The 24,073-nt window shown below is 38.3% G+C and overlaps 1 protein-coding gene across 8 annotated transcripts in view; it reads left to right on the forward strand.

Moving 5' to 3' along the window:
- Positions 1 to 24,073, forward strand: part of EPB41L2 (erythrocyte membrane protein band 4.1 like 2) — a 114,024-nt gene that overhangs the window by 25,065 nt on the left and 64,886 nt on the right. For 6 of the 8 annotated variants that reach the window (XM_063124680.1, XM_063124683.1, XM_063124686.1 and 3 more), the window contains exons 2-3: positions 9,409 to 9,851; positions 11,321 to 11,524. In XM_063124680.1, coding sequence (XP_062980750.1) covers positions 9,423 to 9,851; positions 11,321 to 11,524 — 633 coding nt within the window. In that variant the 5' untranslated portion in view covers positions 9,409 to 9,422. The remainder of the gene's footprint in view (positions 1 to 9,408; positions 9,852 to 11,320; positions 11,525 to 24,073) is intronic. The other 2 variants (XM_063124687.1, XM_063124681.1) reach the window with 1 other exon arrangement.

A 24,073-nucleotide genomic window follows, 5' to 3' on the forward strand; every position in this document is an offset into this window, starting at 1 on the left:
CAAGGATGGCAGCAAACACTAAATGCTGAGATAGCTGTGTTGTGAGTGAATATTGAATCGAGTAGATCAGAAATTGTGGCTTAATGAAAGTAATGGCTTTCAACTCTGAAACTGGATGTTTTATAGTTCAATGTTGCAAAAAAAATTTTTTTTAATTGGAATCTGAGACTGGCTATACTCAACTTCAGTAATATGTAATAAATCTATAACAGATGATATACTTGTAAAATAAAATAGAAATGTTTAACTTAATTCTGTTTAGACCTAGCTGGCTTTGCTAGCTGCAAATCTGTACATGTAATAGGTGGTATAACACTGTTAGCAAGTGTAGGTAACCACAAATGCTTAAACAGGGTACATTAACATTTCCTTGTATTGGTTTTTAATACTTTTAAGGAACTCTGACTTTTAAAAACACTTTCTTGCAGTGATGTGGGGTGGAAAATTTCCCCAAAAAAATACCGTACAGAAAGGATCTAGTGCTTTATTTTCCATTTCATAAATTCCTTCGTAAAAATGAATGTATGCCAATTGCAAATACAATATTAGACTAAGTTGGCAGTTTCAAACTTACAGTTAATATTTTTCAGGTGATTATCTTTAGCATACATATATTTCATTGAAATACATATGTGTCTTAGAGTGAAATGGAACTATTAAATCGTGACAACGAAGCTGGAGATGCCTCAAAAACTTCAGTGGAAGAGAATTGAACTGTTTTGAAATAGATGAGCAGTTGTCAGGATATTATTCAGAGTTCTATAACTTATTAGTGTGTCAACAGTTTTCAGTACCTTCAATGTTTTCTTAACTTTAAACAATTTAAGGGAAGTACATGCTATTGTCTTCTCATTTTTAAAAGTATTCTAATACAAATTTCTTCATAACATAATGGTTTAAATCACATTAAGTATGCTTTAATTCCCCCCTCAGATAGTTCAGTTCAAAACTTTTGGTGTAGTGTGGCAAAAATTAACATGGGGTATGTTTTTTTTAGCTTATTTTTACTTAAATACAACTAAAATAAAAATGCTAAATTAGATTTCTCTAGGGCATAGGTGGGCAATGTGTGGCCCTCCAGATGTTTTGGCCTATGTCCCATCAGTTATAATCAGCATGGTCAATGGTTAGGAATGGTGGGAGTTGTAGGCGAAAGCATCTGGAGCACCACACCTGTTTTGCGGCATCAGAACATTTTCCAATTCAAATGGAAAATTCTCCTGTACAAATGACCCCATGCAAAAGTAAGCTAATTTGTCTTTGAACAATTTCGAGTAGAAATGGGAAAATTTCCGATGCAAATATTCTGCAGGGTAGCAATGTGTTAATTACGAATATATTTGCCTGTGGCGGGCAGTGGAAAATGTTTATATAAAAATGGAAAATAATTTGTTGTTAGAGATACTAATAGTATACAAAAGGAATTTGGTGGTTGGCAAAATACTTTATCTGAAAGCATCCAGATTATTAATGCATCTATTCCATCAAATTACCATCTTATTATAGGAGATAACCAACCTTATAAGACTGGGTTGCCTGGCGTTGTTTGTGGCTTTCCCCAAACTAAGGCAGAAATTAGTTACTATTCCATTGATTTCAGTGGGTTTTGATGCATCTAACTCAACATTGAATTGAGCTGTAAAATATTTTCCTTTAAAAAATACCAGTTAATACAATATTTCTGCTTTTGAATAGTGTCATGATTTAATGAGACTCTTCATCTGATCTGTAATCTATCATGACTAAGTTGCCTGTATATTTGTCCTGAATATTTTGTATTGGTGAAAGGGAAATACTGACTGTCAATATTACAGAGTTAATTGCTGAATCAAACATTATAGGCAGTATCCAATGCTGCCCTCTGCTTATGCCATTGCACTATAGGTAACTTACGCTAGTGCTACATCAGTAGTGTAAGTGAAGTAGCAGAGTTGGATACTGCCCAAAATATCCTTTTAGCATAATTTATGACATTAGTCAGAGTCTGAGAATGTCAAGATAAACCCAAAATATTTAGCTGTTAAGGTTTTAGTTACCCAGTGGTAATAATATGGTTATTTTGTATAGAATAGATATGGGATCACTACCTTTTCAAAAATCTAGTCTGATTCCCTTCTGGTAGCAGAATGCATAATTAAAGTTAACCTGTATGGCTGTTCCCCTCTTTAAAGCAGTACAAACTTATTTTTGAGGCAGTCTGCTACCACTAAACAAGTTGTGCAAGCAGAAATGAATGCTAGCACAATGGTAAGCTAACACGTGCTAGTACAACCCTGAAAACTAGCTCAGATTAGTGTTTCTAGAACAGGAGGAGTCAGTGAAGTCCCACTAACTTGCCCCAGTCTGGAAGTACTAATTTGGGCTAGTTTCCGGTTGTGCTAGCAAGTGCTACCTCATTGTGCTAGCATTCATTTCCGCTAGAACTGTCATTACATTGGATTCTGCCCAAACCTTTACATAATACATTAAAAATCCATTTGTGTGTGTGTTTGTTAGCTTGGAATAGCAATGTTATATGTCTTACATCAGGGCAAAACTCTCAGAATGCTGTTTCTAGGGAACATTGGACTCCTGGGTAGCCTGCACAGTCAAAGACAATAGTACCCAAAGACTTTTGAATGTGGACTTCATAGTAGCAAATCTGGAGGATAAATGTAATCTTCATACTCAAGTTCTTAACTATACAAGACAATGGGCCTGTTCACAGGATCATGGAGGAGGAAATTAGCAATGATGGCTTATTTCTTCTGCCGTACATGCTGGGGGAATTTGCATCATTATCCTTGCTGGCTTGTCTTGTCATGTTTTATGAACCTGGCAAGAATGCGTTATTGTCATGGTTAACAAACCACCCCAGAACCTTACAAATTCTCCTGGTATACAACCAGTAAGCATGGCAGGGGAAATAAGCCACCATGACTTATTTATCCCTTTGTAATTGTGCATCCCTAGTCTCTGATTCTGAGGTATGCACTTGTAAATAAATTCAGCTGAATCCTTGGATTACAATATAAATTTGATAGCTTCCAGACACTGAGGTACTATTGACTTTTCCTTTTTTGTTTGTTTTTTGGTAGATGGCACCTAGACTCCCAGTTCTAATTCTTTCATCTACACTTGGCATGATACATAGAAGTAACTTATGTGAAAATAAGGGCACTGTATGCCTAGTTGGACCTTCCATTCAAGCTTTCTTTGCAGCAGCTCCTATTCTTGAAGTGGCAACCCTCTGTTTTTGAACTAAAGAGATTGTCTCGTTGAGAGAAGAATTTAACTGCAGAGTCCACATCAAAGAAAATTCTAGAGCAATGCATTTTACTCTAGAATTACTTTAATTTGAGAAAAAATTAAAGGAATTTCTATTAGCACCACCAGTTCTATTAGCGCTACCTCTACATGTTTCTGAAAAAAAAGTAATGATAAATTTGGCACTCAGGAAAGAGTAACTATTTTAAAATAGGAGTTATTAATAATATGTAATGTGAGTAATCGGAACTAAATGCTGACATAGCACATTTTAATAATTAAATCCCTGCTTTAAACCATCCAATTATTTGAAGATTAAGCAAGCAGTTTTTTAGTGGCTTATGGAATTTGATGTGTTCTTGAAGTCTATCCTAACAAATGAGAAAAATATTGTGATATGCCATGCTAAAACGTTATTCTGGACTCAGTAAGAATCTTACATTTGTTCTGGAAGCCTGCACATAATTTTATCAACTATGTTGACCTGGTTCACATGATAAGCTCAGCACACTATGGCTTATTTAAGCCATGATGAGCTGTTGCATGTGCTGGTCCCTGCAGGAGCCATTTTGCATAACCAGTGCCCATTTTGAACTCCTACTTGTATGTTGCATCGTATGAACTCCATGAATGTGGTTTATGCGAGGGTTAAAAAAACATTGCCAAACCTATGGGGTTAGTTGGCATGACATGACAGATCATCCTAGGTTAATTTACCCACAAGGCGCTCTGGTGCATCCTGCCAGCCATTATGAATATGCAAGCCCTGGCTGGGGATTGCCGTGGCTTGTTATGTCATCTGAACCTGGGCAGCTGGAGTTATTTGTGGGTTAAAGAACCTTCACATAACTGTAAAACAGACCCTGGGTTATGTGGGGGTTGTTTAACCTCAAATAACTTCTGCTGTCTGTGTTTGGACAACACCACAAGCCACAGCAACCTCCTTGTCAATGTGTATGATAATTTTGGAGATTAGTGTGGCCTCTGAAGATTCAACTTCTGCTAGCAAAAAGGAAATCTGTTTTAAAAGTTACTGTTGTGGTATTAACGAGGTTTGGGACTTTGAGATATTTTTATGGAACCAAGTGTATTTTTTGCATTTTGCAGATTTTCTGATTTTATTAATTAGATATTCAAAATAAAGCAACATTGTGTCTTCATGTATCAGCATTGTGGTCAGAACTATGTTATCCAAAAGAATCTCACCAAAACGTAGGGCAACAAAATAGCAAAAGGGCTACATTTAGACCTCATTCAGGTCTGTTTACTCCTTATCCTGCTTGGGGGCTACCTGAAAGTAGCTGGCTGCCCACTGTGGGGAACTGAATGCTGGACTTGATGGATCTTTGACATGATCCAGCATGGCTGATCTTACCTGCTTACTGGAGATATGTGGGTGTCACCCAAACCAGCAGCCCTGTATAATTTCCTTCTCTCTCTGCTGTAAATCTAGTAATACAAAATGTGTTATGTATCATTGTGGTGCAGATGGTGTGTAGAATTTTTTCTAGTGCTTTATTTTCTTTGGAAATTTTCTATTTTATAAGTACATTCGTAACAATGAATGGATGCCAATTGCAAAAACTGTATTAGGTAAGCTTGGTAGTTTCAAAGTTGTAGATGAGTAGTTGTCAGCATATCATGCACAGTACTTTTGGTTGCTAAAATGTATTTGTGTGTCAACAGTTTTCAGTACCCTTTTTAATATAAATTTAAACAATGTAAGGGAAATACTTGCTATTATCTTTAATTTTTTACAACTATTCTAATAAAAATATCTACAATACGTAACATTTAAATCACATTAAGTGTGCTTTAATTTTTTCCTTCAAATATTTCAGTTCAAATTCTCGTGTTGTATTGGGACAAAAATGGATGTTGGATACTATTTTTTTTTTTGCTTTGTTTTATTAAATACTAGTAAAATATGCATGCTAAAAAGATCACTTCCTAGGGCATCATCCAGATGTTTTGGACCTCCAACTCCTGTCAGCCCCAGCCAGCATGACCAATAGTCAGAAATGCTGGGACCTGTAGTGGTACCCAACTGGTAGTGCACGTATTGCCCCTTGGAGCAAGACCAAGGGACAAAAACCTAAGGGCTAGATTTCATCAGCTTATATGCTAAATGCCTCGGAGCTGGCAGGCCAGCACACACACATTTAAGAGAAATCGGCTTCTCCTTCCCAGGTTCTTGAAGCAACCCAACCTAGGAAATTGATTGACTTTTCTGAGAGTCACAGAGACAGGGACCCCAACATTCTAGCATTGGAAGTAAAACGTAGCTAATCTTCAAGGATAACATAATTTAGCTGGGAAAGGCTGCTCTAGAGCATCAGAAAAAATTCTGATATAAACAGAGTATTTTCCGATGTAGATTAATCTAATTTTCAAATTCAAAATTTTCTGGAAGACCGATATCACTAGTATGGTGTTAGCCAAGCAGAATGCATGCAAGAAAACACAGAATGTAATATTCTGACAACTCATGTTTTGGCAGGGAGGAAGGGCAGATTTAAGTTGCAAGTCTACTATTTTCAGAGGCAGCCCCAAATCTGCAGTAACATCTAGTTCTAGTCTCAGCTGGCAGACTTTCACTGAACAAGATTTTTTTTAAAAAGGAAGAATATTATCTATAAATATATTGGGAGGAAAAGGGGCATAGTAAAAGGAGTCACTAGGTAAATGAGAACTTAGTGTATTCAACACATTGACTTGCACTCTTTTTACATTTCATTTCACTTTAATGCTAGAACAGTAAGAGACCAGGTAGGAACAGAACCACTGCAAAGCAGTGTCCCCAACTTGGATAGTAGCTCTAGAAGGATACCATAGTTGATTGTATTCAACGCTGACAAGAGATCAAAGAGTATCAACAAGAACATATCCCCTGTATATCTCGCAATACAGGTTAACATACAGGGCAGCCAGAGAAGTCTCAGTACTAAAACTGAAATAGATCCAGAAAAATCAGTCTCATCCTAGTGTGCAACCACCCCCTTAAGGACCTTGGGATCTGCGTAATTGCTCAGATCTTCCAGATTTAGAGAGAGCTTTCTTAAGGAGTGGTTAAGACTCTCTCTTCTATGCCAGTCTTCTGCTTTAGACTGAAGCCAAATTAAATGGATGTAATTATGCTAACTCACTGTTACTTTTTCAAACTTCCAGTAGAACGAGGAGGAAATTATAGTGACCCAGAAGGAGTGAGTTTGAGCCTTATGTTCTGACCAGTTTTTCAAAAGGTTTTATCACTGTTGTGCCAGCAGTGACAAATCAGTAAATGTGACTCTTTGTGCCATCTCCTTTGCAGAAAAGCAACCAGCCAGGATGGCTTTATTAAAGCTGTAATATCGGCAGCCTGAATCAGTGACCAAGAAATGTGTCCATTAGAAGGCAGTTTCATTCAGTTAGCATTAGCAAGGTTTGCAGACGTGAAGAGAACTGTTTTATAAGCTGTATATGGATTAAGAAAATGTACAGCCTTGAGTCCTGTTGGGTTTCAAGATTTGCACTTAGTAAAGTCTTATGTAATTTTCACTTGTAAAATACTTAGAATATATTCATAAATATTAAGATTTCTCAAAGTTAAAATACTAATAGCACATTGGTATTGTCATATTACTTACTGTGATACACAAAGGGCTGTCTAAACATCTACTTGGGTTAGCTAACTATCAGTAATGGAAGCCATTGACAGCTGTCTTAATAACTAGTTGAGTAATGATGCTGTATATTTTAAACTAGTGCATAAAATATACATGCAAAACTCAGTCTTTATTTATTTATTTATTTATTTATTTAAGTATTTTTATGCCGCCATTCAGCCAAAAAAGGCTCTCATGGCGGCTTACAAAAGTATTTCTTGACAGTCCCTGCCCACAGGCTTACAATCTAAAAGACATGACACAAAAGGAAAGGGGATTGGGAGGGAGGAGGAGGAGGGGGAAAAGGAAAGCAAATTCAGGCACTACAATCTTAGTTGGAAAATTCAGCAGTTACAGGGGACAGCAGGAGGGAGGGGGCTCTCAGCTGGAGCTGGACCCAGGCACGGTGGAGAGGTGTCTGGCTGCTGCTTCCTCCCTCACTGGTGGCCTCTGCAGCGACAGTTGGTATCAGCAGGGAGGGGGCTCTCAGCTGGAGCTGGACCCAGGCACGGTGGAGAAATGCCTGGCTGCTGCTTCCTCCCTCATGGTGGCCTCTGCAGTGACAGTTGGTAGCAGGAGGGAGGGGGCTCTCAGCTGGAGCTGGACCCAGGCACGGTGGAGAAATGCCTGGCTGCTGCTTCCTCCCTCATGGTGGCCTCTGCAGCGACAGTTGGTAGCAGGAGGGAGGGGGCTCTCAGCTGGAGCTGGGCCCAGGCACGGTGGAGAAATGCCTGGCTGCTGCTTCCTCCCTCATGGTGGCCTCTGCAGCCAGTCTTTAAGGATGGTCGGAAGTATTCAATGAATTTAAATTTCATCAGTTGGCTAGTAGCTGGATGGGAGGCTGTCTGGGAACCTCCTATGCCACTCTAAGCTGTCTGGCCAACTAAGCTGTGCTTTTATTGCTTGCAGTTTCAACAATACTAGCCATATTTGGGAGTTCAGTATATGTTATAGTGCAAACATCTGCATAGAGGGGGTTGCCTTGTGTACAGAGGTTCCACTTCACAGGCCTGCTTGTCAGCTGGAACCCCCGATAGCAGAGTGTTCCGGCTCATGTGAAGGCCACCACGTGTACATCTACCTATATGTGTCAAGACCCTCTTTATGCAAATGTCCAGGTGTGGGGCTTCATTGGACATGTGATGTTGGGGGTAGGGCTACCCAGCACAGCCGTGTTCTCAGATCACATGCTTGACTGTAAGATAAACTGAATGTCTGAATAGGGTTACTGCAAGACTACATAATTGTGAGAAACAGTCTTGGAATAGATACATTCAAAACATCTGTCACTTTTACCTTATAAATTTTTTAGGGGGAAATTCTTTTAGTTTGTGGAATGTTACTTTCAATTCCAAGAATGATAGACTTTCTTAAAAGTCTGATCTTTAAATTACTCTACCAAAGTCTTTGACACAAGATGATCAACACAATAAGTGTTTATCTTCTGGACTTCACTGACAGTGCAATCCTATACATACCGTATTTCTTCGATTCTAAGACGCACCCCATTTTTAGAGATGTTTATTTGGGAAAAAAGGGCATCTTAGAATCAAAAAAATACTTCCCTCACCGCCCAGCCAACCTCCTCCCCCCCTCCGTGCTTTCTTCTAATGGTTATGTCCTTTTCTTTTTTCCCTCTGTGAGAGAAGAAACTGCCGTTTGCGCGGGAAGAAGGGGGGGGCATTGAAACAAAGAGTAAACTTAACTCTCCAGACCCGCTCTTTACTTGTCTGTGCACCAGGGGACAACGACACACGAGTAAGTCCCATGGAAATCGATGGGACTTACGAATAAATTTGCCTAACAAAAAGCTTACCCAACCAGCTCCTCCTCGCTCGCATGGCTCGAGGCTGCTGCAGGAGCTTCCTCTTTTCCTCTTACCGTATTGCTTCGATTCTAAGACGCCATCGATTCTAAGGCGCAGTCCATTTTTAGAGCTGTTTATTTAGGGGGAAAAGTGCGTCTTAGAATCGAAGAAATACGGTATCTGCTCAGAAGTATGCCCCACTGAGTTCTGTGGGGCTTACCCTAGATAACTGGGTATTAAATTGCACCCTAAGAGAAGTCATGTAGTGATGAGAATGAAAAACCAATCTGGTATGGTTCAAATGCAGGCATGGAGGACTTTTGCTTGAGCACCGATATTTTGGAAATGCTTAAAATGAAGTAACTCTTTCTAAATATATCTGGATGGGCTGGAGAAATTTGAGGCTCTTGATCACACAGGTATTAGAAGAGTTAAATATATTCTGTTTGTGTGGGGTTGGCTGCTTGAATTTGTAAGTTCAATATAGGATTCTCCCAGATCATGTGACGTTCATGCTTTGTATAAGGATTTATTCTACATCGTTACTAAAACGTTCAGTAGGTTGAACTGTTTCAAACTTTAGTGGCTGATATAGCATAAAATGGTCCTTGTTTGGGGAGGAGAGATGTTAGGTAGTTTGGCTAGGATCTAAAAGAGCCAACAAGTCTAAATAATGTTCTAAAATCAAGAAAATGTATATTGTATTTCTAGGGCATCCTGTGACCATGACGACTGAAGTTAGTTCAGAAACGGAAGTAAAGGAATCGGACAAGCTGGGAACAAACACAGCAAAGGAAAATGCTGGGGATGCACCAGAGAGTAAAAAAGAACAGGCAACTGAAATAGAAGAAGGCTCTCCTGCCCCCAAAACTCCAGCTAGCCAAAGTAGCCCTAGTAGCTCAGGAGGAAAGGGTATTTCTCGCTTCATCCCCCCATGGCTTAAGAAACAAAAATCATACAGCTTGGCAGAACCCAAAGATGAAATGAAAAAACAGCCTCCAGTGTCAGAGGAAGAGACAGTAGCAGAAGACAGTGAATGCTCTCTTCCAGAAGAGGCAGCTCAGTCCAAGGGAAAACGGGAGGATGTTACTGAGAATCTGCAAGAAGCTGTGGATGACAAAGAAGAAAAACTTGCTGTGAGTGCTAAAATGCAGGTATATTCTGGAAATAAAAGCAAATGAACGAAGACTTAAGTCGCAGCATTTTTGTGGCCTCAGTAGTTGTTGGTGGACAACTACTGCTAGTTTGCATATTTCGTTTGCACATCAACAACAACCTGTCATTGGTTGTGAGGCGTATTCTTATTCTTGCATTGAGCATCAGGTGTGTTAAAATGAACTTGAAGCTCTGATCCTGCTACTTTCACATGTTGCAAATCATAGTGTTGCCCCTTTTAAATGAGGGCCTTGAACTAAATAAGAGTTTAAAATGAGGAGGGAACGTGGGGAAACGTTCTTACAGGATTAATTTTTGTGGAATTATTCTAAAGGCTATAATTTTGTGTTTGTCTTCTGGGTTTATTAGGCATCTCAAATATATTGTTTTTTGGTTTTTTCCCACAAATTATATCTCAACTGGTATGGTAGCAGGTACAGAGTCCCCTTTGGGTACTTTGTAGTAGTTCTGAATACCATTTTGTTAGATAATTTTTTTAATTCCCCCCATCACCCTGTTTTTTTCACCTGGGAGAAACTGCAGCCCATTGGTAGGGTAAGAGGGATTTAAAAATGCCCCCCCCCCCACTTCTCAAAGTTGCCTACCACTGGCTTACCCAAGAACTTTAAATAACAGGTGGCAGAGCATTGCATTTAGCATGTTTCCCAAACTCTGCGAACTATAAGTATTGTAAACAAATAAAATAAAATAAAAAAATAAAATAAAATAAACAGCCCCCACCCTCCCAAGTCTAGCAAGCACTTCAAAGACCTAGACCAACTCTATACAAAATTCCAGTTTCCTCTCCCCAGCAGATTATTTGTTTACAATGGTAATTACCTTATGGCTTTCACAGTGATTGATGTAACCTCAAGGCAAGCAGAAGAGATTAAATAAAAAGGAGATAAGAGCAGATCCACTCTTGTTTCCAGTTAGGCGTGAACAATAAACAAATGGAAAAGTTTAACTAAAATAAAGCAGGAGGCTTCTGGTTTGGAAAGTGTTCTGTAAGTTAACCTGACTTGCTCTTAGTAAGTTTGTTTAAGGCTGTAATGCTAGAGGCTTTTGAAAATTGGAGGCTGTAGTTTAGTTCTGCTGTTTACCAGAGGGCATGACTTAAAAGGATTCATACAAGCAACCTGCTTATCGCTCTGTGCAACTAATGTACATAAAAGGGGGAAAGCAGTTTAGGTCTGTGATTAGATGCCAATCTATCAACAAAGTATCCTTTTATTTGTATAGAAATATTAATAAAAATTGATTCCCAAATTTAAGCTAGAACTTGAAATGCCAAAATTACAGTAACAAATGATCGTAACAATTGATTCATAAGAGAATATTGGCTTTCTCTTCTAAATTTGTAAGTGAAGTGATGATGAATAATTCTTTACTGAAATATATCATGTTGCATTTCATTGAGTGTACCATTCTTTAGGTACAGCCTTCTTATATCCACTTTCTTGTGCAGCCTGTGAAAGAAGACAGTAACGAAATTGTTTCGGAAGTGAAGGAAACTAATCAAGATGCAGAGGAAAGCAAAAGGGAGACCAAAGAAGTACAGACAGGTGAAGTCCAAATGGAGAAAGCTGTTCAAAGAACACCTAAGAGGATGAGAACTGTCCAGTGTAAAGTGGTGCTCTTAGATGGCACAGAATACGACTGTGACCTTGAGGTAAGTTAGTGAGCCTTTTCTATAGGAAGAAATCTGCAAGCATGCTATGTTTTTATTCAAATGGGAGCTAGAAATGCATATTTGATTAATCTTATGTTTTCATACCATTATGGTATTTACAACACTAGTTAATGGCTAGTAAAGGGCTCCATTTTAAAGCCATGTCTTGAGCATATTACCACTTGGTTCTAAAACGTACTGTGAATTGTAGTATAGATACCATAACTGCAAGTGCAACCGTCTAGTGCAAATATGTTATCTCCTATTTTAACCATTTGCTTTACGGATCATAAAGCTCACTATTGAAGTTAATTAGCACAATAAACCCTTTACTTTAATCCTGATATAGTCTGTCTCAGTAACAGCTGTGCAGACCCAAGTCAAGAACAAGGAACAGGTTCTACAGTCATAAAATTAATTTTTTAGTTAATTTTATTCCCATGGAATGACCACGATGTTCCTCAGGGCAGCTTGCAACAATTTTAAAAATGGAAACAATTCAAAATTACAATTTGAATATTAACTCCCCCTCCAAAACTAAATTAAGCCAGAAAACACAAACACAGTTGCAGTATTACCTCTGAAATTCCTTTCTATAAAGGAAGGCCTTCTGCAACTCACAAAGAAGCTTGCCCAATAAATCTCTCTATGGAGGAAGTTTCACAGCAGTAGTGCCACCACCTTTACTCCTCAGACTTTACAACTGGAGAACCAGATGACTGGAACACGGTTCCCTGATGAGCTCTAGGCATTAGGGCAGTTCTTATGGGAGAAGGCTGTTCCTCAGTGACCCAGGGCTTTAGAGACAAGTACCAGCTTAAATTAATTGAGCTTAGAACCTGTCAGTAGCAGCATATTGGAGTGGCTCAAGTTCCGAAATTCTGTTCAATGGTAGTCCTACACAGTGTATTACAGCAGTCCTTTCTAGAAGTTACTATGGCACTATATATCAATGGCCAGAACATCATTGCAATAGACAGGAGAGCTGGTGAATGAACCATAGTTGGCAGAAGCACTTCTGGTCATTGATGTCATCTGATCATCAAGTTACAGAGCCAGGTCCAGAATTACCCCCTTATGGCAAATCTTATTCACCAGAGAAATATAATGCTATTAACCACAGGATATTAATCTTCCAAGTCAGTCAGACCTTTCCCCCCAACTATAGCAATCTTCCCTTCTGAATTGGATTTCAGCTTATTTTTCTCTATCCATCCCACCACAGATGCCCGGGATCTATTCAGGACAGCCACTACTTCATTTGAGTCAGTAGGAAAGATAGCTGCCTTCAGTACCATTTTTTTTGTCAGAAAGGAGGGGTCTAAATTTTAATAAGTAAATAAATACTGGAGCTGGATGTTTGGCATGCTGATGACAAAGTAGATATTAGGTAGCATCCCACAGTACAATTCTTACTGGAAGGAGTAGCAGTTTCCTACCACTACCTTCTAGATCATATCCAGTAGGTATGAAAGGAACCACCATAAAGCAATATCTAGCGAGGCAATCTACAATGATATCATAGTCAATGGTAACAAAGAAACTGAGATGTCAAAAAACATCAATAAGGTCACTGACTCTGTCTTCAGATGAAGAATTTTATAGGAGTGAATCTGAGTGATTTGCTTAGATGGGAGTGTCAGAAATGCTCATTTATATTTGGCTGTACTCTTAGGTCATTCATACTGTGACTTTGACTCTTAAATCCAAGGGCTGCCTGAGCTTAGTAGATGTCAGAGGTGAAAGATAAATCCTGTCTCTTTCTCAGTTCCTGCTCTCCCAATCCATTTTAAAAATCTTTCTTCCCCCTTTGCTACTGCTGTTTGGCCAGCCTTAAGTCCTCTCTCTCTGGCATTTATTTGACATGACCTTCCTCCTCCTTCTCTTCCCTCTCAATTAGCCACCAGTGCACAGGTCACTATTAGTTGCATGTGCCAAGATGCTATGTGTGTCTTAGAGCTAAGGATTCTTGAATAATTTAATCTTAGGGAATTCTGATATGAACCCTCCTGGACTAACTTGTGGATCAGAAGTTAGTTATCCATCAGCTTTCACACTTCCCAAATATTCTGATGTAGCTCTTGGCTCAGAAATATCAAAATGTGTTTAGAAATGCATATTTAAATGTGACATTTCTAGTAGTATTTTTTTTATAGTCACAGATTAATGGAGAAACTGGATGGAATGGATTTGTGAGTGAACACATGTGAAAAGTGACATAGACTAGAAGTAATAAGTCTATCCCTACTTAGAGCAGCCTGTAACTTTTCTATAAGATGGTGTCCTCTAGGACATTGCCTTCTATCTCTTCCCTAGTCAGGAGAAGAGGTGAACAGTCGTGCACTTTGTAGGTATGAATAATGCAAAAGGATAAAATTCCACTACATCCTACTATGCCTTTACTAGCCTGTCTGGGATGCAGGAACCGATGACAGAACGTATAGTGAGGTATAGGTAGGACTTGGGTATACTATCGCCTCATTATGTGAAAGATTTAAGCTCTGCATCTTGACCATGAGGCTGAGTGCCAAACCCACCCCCACCCCCAATTCACTCATCCTCATAGTCAAGCTGCAGAGCTTAAATCTTTCTGACATAAAGAATTCGGCCATATGCCAGCAACAGATTAGGCACGTAGCTGCAGTTGTGATCTCTTCTATGTAGATTAAGGTCAGTGACCTTATTTTGGTTGTAACAAGTCCCTACTTTCTGATCTTGCAGTACTCCATGTTCACACAGGTGAGAGATGTGTCTTCCTTATTAAGCTTTCATTGGATTTGTTGTCCACCTATAAAGTCATGTATGTTCCTATCATGCACAGGGCCTCCATAAACTTAAAAAATCTAAGCATCTAGAAGCTTTCAGACCTTGTTTGACTTTGTACACTTTTAAATACTTTATTAGCTAAATTTAATGATGTGGGTTTTCTTGAAAAATTTTAATTGGAAAAAATTCTGCTATCCTAAATCTATTGAAATCTGATTTAGCATGTTAGTTTTGTTTATACTTATTTTAGTTTTGTTTCCTAAATATGCCATAGCTTTTCCAGTTGCCAAAAGTTGTTACTGAAAAAATATCAAACCCTCTTTCATGTGGTTAAATGTTGAAGTCACTTGAAAAAAAGTTTATTACAACTTCAATTGACTTACATTGTATTGATTCATTTAGGTTTGGAGAAGAACCTGTGGAAGGGGGCTGACAGAAGTTTACTTTCTCAGCCTTTCTTCCCCCAAAAAAGGCTTCTCTGAGGGTCCAGTGACCCTGTGGAAGGGGGTGCATGGTGGGTTGAGGGGAAAGAGGGATCCCTGAAAACCATGTGGAGACTGATTTAATAATTTAATAATATGAAACAATGGATTTCTAAAAAATGGATAAATTTCCACCTGACATGACTGCCTAAAAATAAATATAAAAGTCAACATATGATAACATTTTCATAGCATCACCTTAAAGGTCTGTAGTTTTTGACTTTAGCTTGCCCCTGCATGGGTGAAATTCATAGTAAACCTACCTACAGTTGTTCAACTGCTTTGATTCCTACTGATGTAAAAATGCTACGCATTCAGGAAATAACTGAGGACCAGGAAAATCAAAGATAAATGGGCAAAAGTTCCTTGTAAACTTTGTAAACTTCCTCGCATTGTGGTGGCTATCAGCTGGGCTTCTGCTTTCGTGTACCATGAAAGGGCCAAGTTGATCTGCTGGTATGATTTGTTTTAGCTGGTGTTTGAAATACTGTGGGTATTGCTTTAAATAATGGGGATTATAAATAATGGCTGATTTAAATTATTGAATTGTAAAATTTTGCATTTTGAGATGCGTATATCTCTGAAGAAAGCATGCATTCTAGCTGGTTGCTCTAACAATGGGAACATAACGAAACAGAAAATTTACGTAATCTAATGGCATAATTCTAAACCAGTGGTCAACAATTTTTTAAGGTCAATCATAACTTTGGTACCAGAACCTCCTTCCCTCTCATGTTATGTCTCCGAAATGCAGCACACAGTTGGGGGGGAATTCTCCTGCCCTTTCTCCAGCACCAAGCTCTACATTTGGAGAAGGGGTGTAAAATAAATCTCTGTTTCCCAGAGCACAGAGCCATAGCAAGCCTCTACCTTCTGTCTCCTGCTCAGATCTGGAAGGGAGAGTTGGGAACTTACAACTTTGTGATGCCTCTGTGTGACGCAGCGTTTGTCTGATCATCAGGTGCAGAGGCAAACCCACATGCCTCTGCCTCCGCCCTTCAGCTACCAATTCAAGTTAGGACGAGGAGACTTGTTATGGCTCTGCCCTTGCGCCTTACAAGCCCAGAGCCAAATAAATCCCAGGGTTCAGCCAAATTTTGTGGCTGAGGAGGGAACATGGTTCATCTCCTCTCCTCTTTAGCTCCAGGTTCTGATGAACTCTTGGGCTCTTATTTACCAGAATCTGGCTCCCTCCTCACCATGATGAGGAGGGCTAATGAGATTATGGAACCCTTTTCAAAACTCTTGTCCATGCAGCTCATGTGGTTCCTCTTATCTCTTACAAAATGACGGTTTTACAGCTACTCTTTTCATTTAAATCTTCCATTTTTGCTAATTACATTGTTGATCATGTAGATTGCCTGTACTGTACCTACTAAAGCAAGAGAGATTATCAGATGCCTGCAAAACTGACAGGAGAGCAGCCTTAATAATATGAAGCAAACTGCAAATTGTCCCTTTGCAGCTGTTCCTCTTAGAAATCCTCCTAAGACCATTGTTCTTGAAGAAGAAAAAAATCAGTCTGTCATAGCAGAAATGTAACGATTAATACTGGCAAAAATTCCACTAATGGGCCAGCTAGTTAACACTTTACCATGCTTCATTGTTAAGTGTTAAACTGGCTTAGAGCAGTTAAAAAATTATGGTTAAGAGCAAATCCTAGTTAGCACTAACTATAGTTAACAGTGCTGCTAATGTAGCCCTTAGATCATGGCAAATGCCAGTGGGAGGATGGTGGGGGGAGATTCACATGGGTGATAGGCTTGGGGAGGGATTGTGTAGCTCTGATATGCTCCCACTCGCTTAACTATGGTTAAGAGATTAGGAGTGGTGCACTCTGGAATGGTGCATTTGTAAACCGCCTCCCCCTTTCTAAAAATAATAATTCTAATACGGTTTTATTTATTTTATATAGAGTGGGATCTATTCAGTTATTACTGACTAAGACTCAAGTTGTAAAATGTGGTCAAAGTGTGGCTAAAATTGGAGTTTGTGCTTATTGAATATTAGCTTGACCAGCATTGTCATCTTCTAAGCTAGATGTTAAATGCGCAGGAACATTATTGTCGATCTATAACCCTTTTGTAGTTAGAAAAGCTTTTAATGTTCCCAGCTTCAGCCAGTGCTCATCAGTGAATGGTTGGTGGATTCTGTATGAGAAAGGCCTGAGGATGTGGGTTTAGGAATTGATGAAAGAAAAATAAGAATATTGTGCACTACACAGGAATACTTTTTTCTGTACAGTGCTGCGGGTTAATTGATAGTCCTGTTATTATAATGTATGCTATCTTAATCATAGTATACTTCTCTAAATTAGCTTTTCACCTAAGTGATACAGGAAGAATGTTGGGTGCTAAAATGTACACTTTGTAAACCTTGAAGATAAATTTGGAGCTGAAATAAAGCTGCATATAGGGGACAGGAGCAAATCAGTTCACTCTAGTTGCCTGTCTTTCATTGCTCCAAACAATGTATACATGTTGGCTGAAGGAATTTCATGGGTTCAGGGATCCATTAGTTAAATTCTATTTACACTTGATGGTAAGAGAGAAGTTGCCTTTAGATTCAAGCCTTTAGATTCCTGTATACCTGCTACTGAAAATGACAGTGGTATATTAGATTTTTTTTAAAAAACAGCAGATAAATGAGGGTGTTACTAATCTTGAAAATGCTTATTTTTTGGATATATTTTTTTCAGCTAGATTTAAAGTTCAGTAAGTTTCACAGTTAAGGAAGAACACAAGTCTCTTAAATTCTATCTGCTGTACTAAACAGGCTCTGTTGTGCTACTTCGTTTAAATTCCTTTAAATTATACTTAGGAGCATAGGAAGCTGCCCTATACTGAATCTGACCATTGGTCCATCTAGCCCAGTATTGTTGACACTCACTGGCAGCTGCTTTCCAGGTCCTAAACAGACTTCCCTTGAATTAGTCAGAGGCTGCATTTATATAAAGCGGCTGCAATGAGAACTTAATTCAATCCCTTGTACAATATGGAAAGACTTTGCTTGGAAAAAAATGCCATTCCTTTCTCATGAAAATTAACTGGAGAAATAGCAGTGGTGGAAACTAGTTAACTCCAATAATTTTATTAATTAGACAGTTTTGACTGTGTTAATGTAGCTTGCTTGTATTATGCACATGATCTTATTTTGGAATTCACTAAATACTTTAGTTAAAATACTGATGTGCTTCTGTAAGTTGGCTTCCTAAATCCTTTCCTTGGCTTTCCCAAATGGTCATACATTTATTTATTCATTTATTAATTTACCATATTTCTATACCACCCAATAGCTGAAGCCCTCTGGGTGTATCACAACAATTACAACCATAAAATTCAAGGCTATAGAATACAATATTGAAGTTTAAAATTACAGTAAAAAAACAACAATAACCAAATAGAACTATCAAGAGAAGCATTTTCACTTGCCATCGATGATACATTTTTGAACATAATAGTCATGCATCTAATTGTTGTAACAGCATTTTAAAGGTTTGTGTTTTAGTCTCACTTGATGTATGTCCCTCAGATATAGGTCTAAGTTGTTTTTTTAAGGATGTTGCTTCTAAGTAAACTTCAAATGAAATAGGTCATTTAAAAAACTTTTGTACATGTGTTGTTTTTACATGCAGGAAGTTGTACTTCAAATGGTGACATGTTTCAAGCTATCATGTAGAGTGTATTTCCTAGATCTATTAATATAGGCATGTTGCTTTTCCATAAGCCACTTTAAAACATTTGAAAATAAGAACTCAGGAAAAGGTACTGTGGTTTAGGAGTGGCAATTTATGGTCACTGAACATAAATTTACCAACTCAGATCTTTGTCTTAATATAATCCCATAGCTAAAAGGGAAGAAATGATTCACATTTTGTTTTGTTCAGACTACCCATCTTGTAATATACATTCTTTGCAGTCTCTGTGTAGTTTCTGCAGCTGTACAGAGGTACATTTAGGAAATGTCCATAGCTAAGTTTTTGGCTGGAGCCTCTGGTTAAACTCCCACCTTCCTGTTCAATTCACTTTTGACCACCATGGCGGTAGCTAGAGAAAAAAGTCACAACAAATCAGTTCGGTTGTTTCATATTTCTTTCTTTTATTATTTCTTTCTACTTTCTCAGCAGTTCTACACTGTTTACATTTTTATTACTGCTTTCGGACTTTTTCTGTTGGTAGACTGTTCTTTCTACACAAGGGTTCTTCAGCAGCAAATCACTGCCTAGGGAAATTGGGAGAGAGTCACCTGGTCAAGCGCTATCAACATTGTCTCACCTTCACCAGACAAGCCAGAAGGAACAGAGCCTTATAGCTTCATGCTCTTCTGTGGGCGAGGCACTCCCAAGAAGTGTCAAGGGTCGCCTTTCAGTGTTCTGGTCCACACTGCTCCATCAAGCAGCTTCATAATGGAGCAGCAAGCTGTCACACCTTTGCGCTCAGGCAATCCTTCAACTTCTTGGGGCATGTGTATTCACTCCTTGTAGGCTGCCAGGTCTTTGACTCCTTTACTGACTGGACCATCTGGGTTGGTATCAGGCTTCAGAGGTAGTTCTGAAGTGTTGTAGCCAGCCTGCTTCATCTTCGAGTGCTTCCAATTTTGAGGCAGTCCAGATCTCCCCAAGGCAGGGATAGTCACTTTGGACTGAAGCCTCATTTGAGGTAAACATGCAGCCTTAGTGACTGTATTGCAGTCTTTTCTGTATTCACTTCTTCCTGAGAAATACTGTAAATGTATTTATTCAAATCATTTGCGCAAATCAAGAATGAGAAAACGGTGTAAAGCAAGTTAGTCTTCTGTTTATTGTATTTTGGTCAAAGCCCCCATAGACACGCATTTGTCATTATATTTGTACTTACACCAGTTGCCTGTCTGTTTGATCAACAACATATGACAACGCTTGACCAATGCTAAAAGACTAGCATAGATTTACTCAAATCTTCCCACCACTTAGGCGTTAAGCAGTAGGTATTCCTGCCTCTGAACAGTACTAGTTAGAATCTGGTAGAAGACAAGCAAATGATAATGTTAAGGAAGTTAATACATTTTACTGTCAAATATTCTTAGAGCCATTTGCATTTACGTTCAATACAAGGAATAATCTCTATAAATGAATAGAATACTGTCCTGAGCTACACCCTGAACTACACCTTGAAAAACTACAAATTCTCCTAATTGAATTAAGATGTTTAAGTATATGTTTGAAATGATACAGTTCTGGTGTAAAAAAAAAAAGAGAGAGAGAGAGAGAGGGAAGCATTATTGTAAATCATTTTCAGGGCTTGAATCAATTGTGTGAATACTTAGCCAGACTAAAAAATGCCATATGATCTAAAGAGCTGATTTAGACACAAGCTCTGTGTCTAAAGCAAATGGGAATTACAGTGGAGCCTTTCTACACACAGCACTGTTCTAATTAAACTTTTATGACAAAAGGCATTTAAAAGATGACTGCATGGCTATATTTTATGCACGTCTGAACAGCTGAAGTGTATTGAAGTTGACATAAGTGTTTTAATGATTTCATACAGTTTGCTTAGATGAAGTAGATGAGTGCAGTTCCTAATCTAGGAGAATTAAACATTCAGCATTCAAACCATATGACCTATTGTTTACTATACATTCCTGACCTTAAAATGTAGGAAAGTGTGTTTTGGACGATGAACAATGTTTACCTAATCTTAATCAGTTTTAACAAAATGCTAGGACATGATCACAGTGTTTATGTATTGTATTTATATTTGTTAAAAACAGTGTCTAAGTTCTATTCATAACACGATTAATCCTTAGTTTGAAACCATTTAAGCAATTTGGATTTTTATATTAATATTTGATTAGAAAATCAAGCATCTAATGCTTATATTTTAAAGCAAAACTGATTATAATAGTTTTGCTTCCCTGTCTGACCTCATAACAAAGGGCCAAGCTACACTTGACACTCAATTGCTGGAAGATTTTCCCATCTATCATTTGTACAAATTGCAATTGCAGAATTTCAGTCTGAGTAGAAGACTGGCACATACTGGAAAGGCTGGTAAATCCTTTTTCGATCCTGCAATTTCTCTGCTAAAATCGCTCCCCTGCATGTCTAGTCCAGGATGCTCATTAGATGGGCTGATCCAGCAGGATTGCTCTTATTTAAGTATTTGATTATAAATTATGATTTAAATTTATCAAACTTTCCTAAGCAGGTGTGCATGATATTGGGTGGCTATAACAAATTATATCAGTTGGTAAGTAAATAGAGCCTTTATTCAACATTGCACAATGGTCATGATGCCTGTGTGCACTAGAGAATTATTGCTTAGAAACAAGAAACTGATTTCTCGGTGAGGTGTAAAGTTGTTTGATTAGTAGAGTCTTAACTATTAATTATTTGAGAATGCTGATGTAGCACAGCTCAGGTAGTTGAAGGACATAAAGTAGAGGTACAAGATTTTCCAGTATGGGCTCCATGGTTGAATACCTTATGGTTAAAGAATGACCTCATATGAAATATTGCTCCTGTGAGAATGTGTAATCCTTGAGTCCAGTCAAAACTCCCAATAACAAAAGAAAAATTTAAAATGCCTAACCTCAAAATACAGATATTTTCCGTCTGTTTTTACATAAAACCCATCCTTCAACTTAAATCTGTTTGATAGATGAACATAATTTATTTAAGAGATTGTAAGTATAGACAATTGTATTTAATTCAGATTTTATTTTTAAATAGGCTATAGTTGGAATTTGTTTAAATTCCAATTTAAATGGGAAGTTATCATTTACCTCTGCAGGGAAAAGTACTCAGTGAAATCTCTCAATCATATTTATCACAAATCAAGAACGAATGGGGTTTTTTTGTATTGTTGCACCTGAATATAATTGCTGGAATTAATTTTGCTGATTTTCTGCTGTTTTTGTGAGTATGTGTTAAATACATTATTCCTTGTGTTTCAGCTGATGAAGTATAACACTGAAAGATCTAATTAAAACTGTAAATGCTGGAATATAAATTGAGCAGTTCAGTCCTGTATGAATGTGCTTTGATTCCTTTTGGAAAAAATAAACAATGCATTTATTGTGTGTGGTAGTTACATTGCATACCTTTTTTCCCTCTTGTCCTTTGTATTTGTACAGTGTAGCTCACAACTACTGTGTAGTACATAGCTCACAGAGCATAGCAGGCTTGTTCAGTTGTGAGCTTTCTATCTCTGGCTGCTAGGCACAATAACTTTAGTGTCGCAAGAGCCTACACATAGGCAGTTGATGGGGTTTCTTTGGAATTGCAGTGGCGTCTACTGAAATCTGCAGGATAAGCAACTGCAAAAATGCCTTTCAGCTGCCAGGTTTCAAAAATGTCACGTTATGGCTGCTTTGCTAAATGCCATAAATAGCAGAATAGGGATGTAGAACTTGCTTGAAAGTGTAAGGCAGCACGCTGCTGATCTTGAATTGTGACAATAACAGACAGAGACGTAGGACTTTTTTAAAAGTACAAGGCATACTGCTTCTCTTTAGTTGCAACAATTGTTGAGAGTATTCCAATTTTTCAAAAGAATTTTCAAAATTTAGAAATGGTACCCTGTCTTCTTATATGCTAAAAGTAAACTGTTCTGAATGTCCATGTTTTGTCTCTGTCTGCTGCCCCCCAGTGCCGTAAGTTGAACATCCGAATGCTTTAAATTACTGACAGTAAAGTTATAGGAAGCTGCCAGTCTGGTTGCAGAAGAAAGAACAAAACTACTAAAATGTTAGTTGCTTGCCTCCTGTATAATTTTTGTTGCCACAAAACATGTTAAAATCAATATGCTCACAGATTGCATGTCTTGACTCTGGAAATAACAAAACAGATATTGCCACTAGATTGCTCCCATCAGTCTTACCTGTTACCTTCAAAACATTGAAAGTGTGAAGCTGTTTTATTTTAATTGTTTGTCGAAAGGTATTGAGGGTATTATTGCCCTGGTTGTTTCCATATTCTTTATTAAACTAAACATGCTCTTCTAATGATTCTTGTAATTATTGTCCTCCTTTCATGGATGTAAGACCTCTAGGAACACACAAATGAGGGAAGAACTAGAAAACTCATTGTAGGTTTTTTTAAAAAAGGTTTCCGGTGAGCTCAAATGAAATTTTACAAAACTAAAGGAAACAAGGAAAAGAATGAACTTTAATATAAGCCGATTAGTACAAAATCTTTCTGTAGACAAAAATTCAATCTAAATACAATTTAAGATATAGAATGGTACAGAACAAAACTGCATGGATGAGTCAGATCTTTTGAGTGAATATCCTTAACACCATATGGCAAATAGCGTTTTATGTCTAATACCATACAGTTTCCAACTTCTTTATATTCACAACAACCCTGTGATATGAACCTGCCCATCGTTTCAGTGTTTTGGATCAGAAGGTTATTAGATGTTAACCCATCTAATCCAGATGCTAGCTGAACTGACAGAGTATTTTAAAACAAATGAGGGTATTGTTAGGTGATGTGCTCTCATTAGACCTGTGTACAAACTTGCACACGTTCTAATGAGACTTACACCCGCTTATAAGGAATCTTTTGACATTGGCAATAGAGTGTCTGTGGCTAAGTAAGGCGATTCTTACTCAAGAAACTTACAGTACTGAAGGGGATAATGCCACAATGGCACATTTATTGAGGTTGAAACAAATACAAAGGCACAAGCTAGTTTTGGGGAAATAGCCGAGCAAGTAGAAGCTTAGAAGCAGTTTCAAGACTGAAAAATAGACTTTTTGAGACTTAAGAGCATACACACAGAGACAGCAGGGGAAAGAGTAGAGGGAATCTTTAAAGGCAATATACCTTTCCTTGGGCTGCAGCCCTTTCCTGTAGAGCAGAACAGGGGAGCGTTGCAGCTCTTGGTCTTAGGTGAAGAGGAAAAGAATACAGCGAGGCAAAGCACTCACCCATGGCAGCTTGCACTCTGGAATATGTAGTATGCTCTTTGTTTCTGGTTCAAAAGAGAGGGAGAGATAGCCTCCCTCTTCCCCCAAACTTGAGGGGTTTTGTATGATCTTATATAAAGATCTACTTGCTATGGGAACAAAAGAGGGTGATTTGGGATGATGGCTGTACTTGATGCAGCCTGGAGTTCAGCAACAGGGCTGCATTAGCATGTGTATGACCAGATATGACTCTTGCCATCCAGCATTCATATTCTGCTTAGTTTTACCCCTACCTTTGTCTCTGGGGAATGCATTTGAAGACCTCTATCAGGAACTGGTTACTTGACCCAGGCCTTTTGTGAATGCTCTCAGTCTGTAGGTGGGGTTTTGGGTTGTTTCAAAATGG

This window comes from Elgaria multicarinata, chromosome 4 (genome assembly GCF_023053635.1).
Source record: "Elgaria multicarinata webbii isolate HBS135686 ecotype San Diego chromosome 4, rElgMul1.1.pri, whole genome shotgun sequence".
Classification (NCBI taxonomy): Eukaryota; Metazoa; Chordata; class Lepidosauria; order Squamata; family Anguidae; genus Elgaria; species Elgaria multicarinata.